Raw genomic sequence first — 8,143 nt, forward strand, 5'->3', positions numbered from 1 at the left:
GCGGGATATTATCTAGTAGTAAATATATTAAATCTCTTATAAACGTACGTTTCCAAAATGTAATAAATAGCCAACAAACCCTAGAATTAAACTAGTAGCTTTATTAGTTGACTCATAGTGGACCAATGCAGAAAGATAAAAGGCAAAAGGATTTGTTAATTTATAGCCGACTCACAAAGACTAGCTCGTCTCTTCATTAATTTATAAGCTAAAACACAAATTTGAGATAGAAAAATACTGTTAATGATTTAGAAGGTCGTGAAGTAAAAAAAAAAAACCTCTGAATAGTTCCTGTCATTTGCTAGATCAAGGTATGGATAAATATTGTTGCCCTTACATATGAAGTAACACTTATATCACCTAAAGGTTTTTGGAAAATGAGGTAAAACATTGGAAAAGAATCTTCAGTGGGCCTTGGAGCATTTGTCCCCTCTGCAAAACATGAATATAAATCATTAGTGGGACTGGCATAGGGGACTTGCTGGTTAACCATTACCATACTATCTCTTATATCCTATCTCTTAAAGACTTGAGAAGTCAATAACTAATTTTATCAGCACTTTACCGCTACCGGCCAAAGACTTCGGACAAAACACATCAAACGGTCGAGTTTCTTTTCAGACTAAATTATGTTTAAGATAAGTAGATGTTTGAGCAAGAAATATTGGATGTTAATGTTATTGGACGGCCCCTTTTTTTTTGTCCCTAGAAAAATTTACATACGAATTAATAGTAGTGGTGATTTATACTATTTCTTAAAATCTTGTGGCTTTGTTGATTGATATCACCTAAACGTCTTTTCCTGAAAATTTTCTTGGGAAATGAGATCAAACATGGAAAATAAACTTTCAGTTGGAGTGTAATTAGAAACTTGTTTGTAAACATTTACCACACTTTATCCTAAATACTTTGTCTTCATCCTTCTAACTTATCCACCAAACACCCAAAGAGCATTTACAAGAATATTTTTTGATTTCGTGCTTTGATACTTTCCAAGGAGGCTTCTTGGATCATTTTTGCGTGTAAACAGAGGTACCCTCTGAAAATGTTGAAGATTCTTGAAAAGCCACTGTGGGGATTTGGAAAACAGGCCTAGGAGGGACTTCAAGAGCATCCAAGCTTCCTTCCATCATTTCTACAACTCTGTTCATCGGTGGGCGATCTACTGGAGAAGGCTGAATACACCACAAGCCCACCAATGTCATCTTTTTAGCTAGCTCGTCTTCCTCGTTGTTGATTCCATTCTCAATATCCCTTCTCGACTTTCCCAATTCAAGATCTCTATATACCCACTCAGGAAAGTACATCGAACTTGTGTTAGATGAAGAGGCTTGATTAAATTTTTCTTTGTTCCTTGCACCAATCATCTCAAGAACCAACATTCCATAGCTATACACATCTGACTTGTGCGACACATTCCCATAAATTCTGGAGATCATCTCTGGCGCAATGTACCCTACTGTACCTCTTGTGTCTAGCAAAGATAGGATGCTCTCTTTCTTCTCACATAGCTTAGCGAGGCCAAAGTCCGAAACTTTGGGACAGAAGTTGTCATCTAAGAGTACATTTTGTGGTTTAATGTCGAAATGTACAATCCTTGTTTTGCAGCCATGGTGCAAGTACTCTAGACCACGAGCAACTCCGAGCGCAATTCTATATAGTGCCTCCCAATCCATATTGACCGAGTTCTTGCTTGAGATGAACTTATCAAGGGACCCATTTCCCAAAAACTCATATATAATTGCTCTTTTTGAACCTTCGGAGCAGAAACCAAGCAAGGAAACAATGTTGAGATGAGAAGTTTTGCTCATGCTAGCAACTTCATTGATGAAGTCTTCACCATTTCCCTTTGAGTCTTTCCAGACCTTCACCGCAACCATACGGCCGTCACTAAGTGTACCTCGATAAACAATTCCAAATCCGCCTGTCCCAACCACTTGCGCAAATGATTTTGTAATTCTCTTCACTTGTGCGTAAGTATAGTGTTCCAGTGGAATAAGAGCCTTCAGCTTCTGTTGCCTCAGCCGTGTTTCTCTCTTCCGAAGAAAACGGAGAAACAATGTTAATAGAACCAGGAACAAAACAACTCCTGCTACTGAACCCAAAACTACAAACAAAAAAAAACAAAAAAAAAACAAAAAAAAAAACAAAAAAAAACAAAAAAACCGAGCAAATTAGTAAATTCATTTTTAATTTTTTGGAAAATAAAATAGTTCGAAATTTCTCTGGCCAGCAAACTAACCTATGCGAATTGCTTTCCCAAAAGTTACTGTATAACCATTAAACAAGTAAAATTTGTTAGAATGGACCCCAAAATTGATCTCGAACCGATAAAAAAAAAAAAGGTAAAAAAACAAACTCAGATAAGGAAGACAACGGTTTACCATGACTTCTCGTCTGAGAGCTACAATAATTATTGTCATAAGTCCCACCGTTACAATAGCAGACAAATCCTCTTGAAGTCTGATTGTATCCACAAGCACCCTTAGATTCTAGGCACATTGAACAGTCTTGATTAAGTCTGAGCTCGAAACCCTGTTCAAGAGTCATCTTTAGATTATCTGGCCGCAGTGTGTTCAACGCCGATAAAGGCATAGGTATACTGACGTGTGAATTGCAAGATCTCCCCAGGGAAGATAATATATTGTCTTCATTCTTGCCACGAGAAGGAGACGATATGTTTCTCGTCACAAAGTAGTTTGTACCTTTTTTGGTCACCCACACAATCAAGCTCTCTAACGTGAAAGGTACTAGAATGAGCAATAAAAAATAATAAGGTTTCGCAGCGGTAATAAATCGTTAGCATCTCGATGTCAGGAGCGAATCGGACGACGCTTTCCGTGAATTGCACATTTTGTCGGTTTTGGGGACAAAGAGTAACAAAATAATCTGATCTAGCGAGTCTTATGATACGACGAGAGTCATAGTTAACCTCTAGGATTCTGAATTTCACGGAGGAAATGGTAAGCTCTGCGAATCCGTTGCTACAATCGAGCTTGAAGTCAGGGTGGCCGCAGTCTTGTCTACCACGCACCCAGAAAGGGTACAAGAGACTGGTCTGATCACCGCAGCGAAATGGTTGACTGCAGCGTCCGTAATGCTCAATAGCTGATAAAACACACGACGGGATCAAAAAAATTATTGATAGTAGAAGTCATCCCGTGCTATGCACGGGTTTAGCTTACATTGTTTTTGAAGTTTTAGTAATTTGAGAAAATTTTAGCTTCTTATTAGCTTACATTAATAACATGATTTTTTAAACATAGTAACATACAATTTTCCTTTTTATAATAGTTTGAATTTTTTTTTGGTTTAATAATGAAGACTAATAAAAAGCTAAATTTATAATGGAGACACTCATATGCATCTATCGAATAAGAAAAATTTTAGCCTGCTTTATCACAAATATCCAAAAGAAAAAAAAATAGAGATTCTAAAATATAAGAAAAGAACAAAACCTAACATGTTCAACATATTGAATCATGATAATCATCTTTTTTTTCTTGATGTAGTAGTAGTATTAACACAATCAACAAACACGTGAACACTGAAATTATAATAAAACATGGTTCAAGTCCCTGCCCATAGACCAAGCAACTGAAGTCAAGGATTAGGGGCATCAAAAATGTTGGGGTATATTTTACACCAAAAGTTTTAGGTATTTTATATACGAAAAAAAAATTATAAGTTCAAGTTTTATGTAAGAAAACATTATATTTACAGATGAAGTTTTATTAGTTTTATGTGAAAAACTATCGCATCTTTTGAATTGTTGGTGAATGAGCATTAGATTAATGAGTGAATGAGCATTTGATTAAACTTGTTGTTAATGAGTTATAAAGTATAATTTAATCTCGAGAAAGAAATTTTAAATTCTAGTACAAAAAGTTTCCATATTTGAAGAGTTTTAAAATAATAATGAGTGATTAAGCAATATTATATTTATTTATATATATATATATATAATAAACATGAAAACATCAATGTTTTTAAATCTGGACCGACCGGTCCAAACGCGACCCGGTAGACATTCCAGTCAAGGACAACTAAAAACCTGCAAAAAACCGGAAAATCCGCTAAAACCTTTTATATTTATAAAATGTAAAGAAACCAATAAACTAATTGACCCGTGGTTTAACCGGTTGATCCAATGACCCGAAAAACTTCCGGTTCACCTTCCGGTCCGGATTTAAAAACATTGTAAAACATCGAAAAGACGAAGAAATTATGAGCAAGCAAAACGAACATATTTTGGTTTATGGGCATAGAAACTATGTTATTAAATAATTTTCTATTTACTATTTTTATGATTTTATTTATAATAATAAAAATGGTTTTAAAAAAACATTGGCCTAGGGCATATAAAATTGGAGGACCGGCCCATGAAGATTAGGAAAGGCATACATCAAAACTCTAATGAATAAATAAATTTGTCAAACATTCTCACATATTTTTTTGTCTATCCCCTCTATATTAATAGAGAAGCACAAAAAGCTGATGTATCGCGCTCACATAGCTCTTGTGCTTTTTTTTAATAAATACCCTTACATCTCATTATCATTTACATAAATATGTCATTGACAAATATAAGACAATGTTCTTTTCTATTAGTTTTAAAAAATCAAATATTTAATCAGAAATTAAAATCCAAAATGTATTTAATTATCAATTTCATAACATATTTAATTATTAGAAGTAAATTACATTTCACAAACAATAAAAAAATTATTCATTTATTTACCACATTTATAAATTTTTCTCATTGCATTTTTTAAACTTAGGATTAGTTTAAATTAAACCGATTAGTCTAGTCTAAAAAATATTGTTTTATCTATTTAATGATTTAGTGATGTAGATAATAATGTGAAACATAAAATAAGTGAATTTGATTTTTAGAAACACAAAAAGATATCAAAACTTTCTACACCAACTTAAATTCTTTTCCAAGTTCAAATATTTCACGGGTGAAACTTATTTTACAAAAAATAAACGCAAATTTGAATAAAGAAAAAATAAACTTTACTTACATATTTTGTTTTACACAAGAAATCTAATATCTCAAATAATAATTTTACTATAATATTTTATTTAAATCGGTATCTCCCGCACATAGAGCGGGTTGGTACCTAATGTAGTATTAATGCTAACATCAAACATGATAGCTTACAAAAAAATAGAAAAAAGAAAGTTATTCAAAAATATCTACTATGGAAAGATATATAAAAATATATTATATTTGATAGGAACCTAATGACTGAAAAAATTGTTTTAAAAGAAGAGTAATTAGGAATTGAATTCTAATTTTATGAAAAACAAATTGGTAAGATCTACTGAGGAATAAATAAGTAAGCAATTGTCAAATTACTTACATAAAACATCTTACCATTAGATTATATAAGATTAAAGACCAGAAACTAAACCCAAGAATGGAAACCCAGAATTTAAATTTGAACCAAAAATTTATGAATTTATAAGAGATTATTGAGAACACAGAAACATCCACAATCTAACATAATTTAAAATCCTTTTTCTACCCATGAATCATTTATAAGATTGAAACCCAAAAATACATTTTTACATAGTTCATAATCTTTTCTTGTCCATGAATCATACATAAGATTGAAACCCATAATTATAATTTCAAAATAAACTATAATCAATTTTTTTTCCTATAATGAAACCACAAACTGATAAATGATGGCTTTAGATGGGAAGGATCTACAATTGGTTGTGATTGAAGAAGGGAAGAAGGAAATGTTGAGTGTTTTTTTTTTTTTTTTTTTTTTTTTTTTTGAATGGGTCTCTAGTTAATTAAGTCCAAAGCACAAATGAATTTAGTTAATTAGGCCCAAACAACAACATAATACATGTGTCAAATAGATAACATGCCAAATGTCAAATAGATAACACGCCAAGTGTCATCTTTATAGCAAAAGTACTGAAAAACTTTCTCATATTATATAAGATATACACATAAGTACTGGACAAAGACATTGTTAAGCGCATAGGTAGTCCATAGTTTAAAAATATAATGACAAGTTTTGTTTAAAACTAAGGAAACTGATTGGTATTTTGAAGAAGGAACAAAAAAAAACAACTAAGATGAAGAAAATGTAACAGTATTAAGTGAAACTTACTTGAGGATGAACATTCGCCACACGTTATCTCATCAGTATTCACCTTCACTTCAACTCCTTCTCTTAGAACACTTTCCAAATGAGTTAAATTCAACTCTTTCGGTTCTGGAAAATATGTCCAAGGAACGCTCAAAGTGAAATTTTCTTGGCAGGATCTTTGATAAATAGGGTTTTGATACGCTGAGACAGCGCCTCTCCCAGGACATGTATAACTCGAAACGTAATGAAGACGAGGGTCGCAGTGATAGAAAATGGTGAGGCTATTGTAGATTGGAAGCTCAGAGATTTCGGGAGGGAAGGTTGTGGTATTGAATGTAGCGGAGCAAAAAGAACCTAAAAAATCAGCCCTGACAAGTCTAAGAGTATTAGATGCTTTATTTATATGCAAAACCTTGTACTCATAGTTTGAGATGTTTAAAGAGGTGATTTTTTTGCTGTTACAGCGAAGCTCCAGAGACGAATGACCACAAGGTTCAGGACGATTCGCACCCCAGAAGGGAAAACCCGCTGTAATGCTCCCACACTCAAACTGAGTAGTCTCACACCATCCATATTCTTGTGTACTTGAAGCACATGGAAGATGGTAGATTAAGGTGAAGAGGAAGAGGAAGATCAAACAAGAATTGAAGGGGTAGAACATGATTTGTAGATTTATGAACAGTTTATCTTCTGAATTTGGAGCAGAAAAAATTATTTAACGAGAGAAAGAGCAAGAGGAGTTTTTTTTTCCTTTTCTTTTGTTGACTCTAAAAGACTTATAGCTAAGTTTTTTATATAGAGATTTCTAAAACTATCAAACATTGATTTTTTTTTTTTTTTTTTTTTTGTCAACCACATATTTATTAGAATATAATTTCGTGATTATAAATCTAATCAGGAAAAAAGAGTTTACAAAATGCAACATTAAGTTTTCATTTGTAAAAAGAGAATATCATATTTTTAACTTTCAAATATCACTAAGTAACTTTTTAAACCTCAATAGAATTTCACCAATACTATAAACCACCAAAATGATTTTACTAATTCTTTAAATCTTAGTAGTAGCTTTCAAGTTTGCACCCTCATAAAAGATGATGGAGCGGTCACGTCCATGAGGGCGAAATAATTAAATTATGGTAGTTTAATTTACTACTTGTGTAGGTAAATTTTAACTAATTAATTTTATTTTATTATATGTTATTAAGAAAAAAATTTGAAAAAAAAAACAATTCTTCGCCTATTCACCGTCCCACCATAGAACTCTTGTCCAACCCTATTAGGTGCATCACGGTTACTTCTTACTCCTGTCATTGATAAACCTCTAAAATTAGAGACTAAAACACAAGAGAAGAAGAATCAAAGAAAAAAACTGAAGAAATTACGAAGCAAAAAAAATGAAGAATCACATAACAAATTCATGATAAAAAATTTGAGAAATGGGAACTTGAAGAAAACATAATATTTAAAGGATTCATTGGTTTTCAATAAGAAATTAATCAGTTTGAATCATAATCTAGTAGAGATGAATCTATCAAAAAAATTAATGTGAAGAGTGCAATGCCCCGACAGCCATCTCTTAATGGACTCTATGTCTACTCATAGTCCATAGGCTCACCTCTCTTAGTAGGCCCTACGTCTACTCCTGTCCTGTGGATCCACCCTTATCTGACGGTCAGTTTGCTACGTTCAGAGGCTTTAAAGACTCGTTTACTGTCCGTACAAATCACCACATGATTTTGTTTTGTCCTCACTTGCATAGTTCCAACAATTACTTCCCAGAAGGTAGGTCACCCATATTGAAACTAATTCAGCATAAGCACGTATAACTATGAAGTTCACTCAGGACCCTTGACCAAAAAGATAAGTACAATTTGGTGACATAGGTGGCTAAATCAGTTCTTTTAAACCTCTCCGATTTTCTTAAAATTGGGGTATCAAAATTCATCCCTACTAATAGATCATAACCGTTGTGCACCAAGACCGTCACCTTATCACGCTGTGAGTCCACGAGACTCTACAGTCATCTG

The 8,143-nt window shown here is 33.0% G+C and overlaps 1 protein-coding gene and 1 pseudogene across 2 annotated transcripts; both read right to left on the reverse strand.

Moving 5' to 3' along the window:
- Positions 1-834: 834 nt before the first annotated feature.
- Positions 835-6,885, reverse strand: LOC147940864 (protein SUPPRESSOR OF NPR1-1 CONSTITUTIVE 4-like). 2 transcript variants are annotated; one of them, XM_087458812.1, is made up of 5 exons: positions 6,138-6,269; positions 2,608-3,108; positions 2,385-2,535; positions 2,243-2,269; positions 835-2,107 (listed from the first exon to the last, which is right to left on the reverse strand). In XM_087458812.1, the coding sequence occupies exons 3-5, from the start codon at positions 2,500-2,502 to the stop codon at positions 1,011-1,013; spliced, it is 1,242 nt and encodes a 413-aa protein (XP_087314938.1). In that variant the 5' UTR covers positions 2,503-2,535; positions 2,608-3,108; positions 6,138-6,269; the 3' UTR covers positions 835-1,010. The 2 variants fall into 2 exon arrangements, with proteins under 2 accessions (XP_087314938.1, XP_087314937.1); XM_087458811.1 differs by having other exon boundaries at positions 2,385-3,108; positions 6,138-6,885.
- On the reverse strand, positions 5,924-6,777 carry LOC147940865 (LEAF RUST 10 DISEASE-RESISTANCE LOCUS RECEPTOR-LIKE PROTEIN KINASE-like 2.7 pseudogene; annotated as a pseudogene).
- Positions 6,886-8,143: the final 1,258 nt, after the last annotated feature.

Source organism: Camelina sativa, chromosome 7 (genome assembly GCF_030686135.1).
Source record: "Camelina sativa cultivar CO46 ecotype springtype chromosome 7, ASM3068613v1".
Classification (NCBI taxonomy): domain Eukaryota; kingdom Viridiplantae; phylum Streptophyta; class Magnoliopsida; order Brassicales; family Brassicaceae; genus Camelina; species Camelina sativa.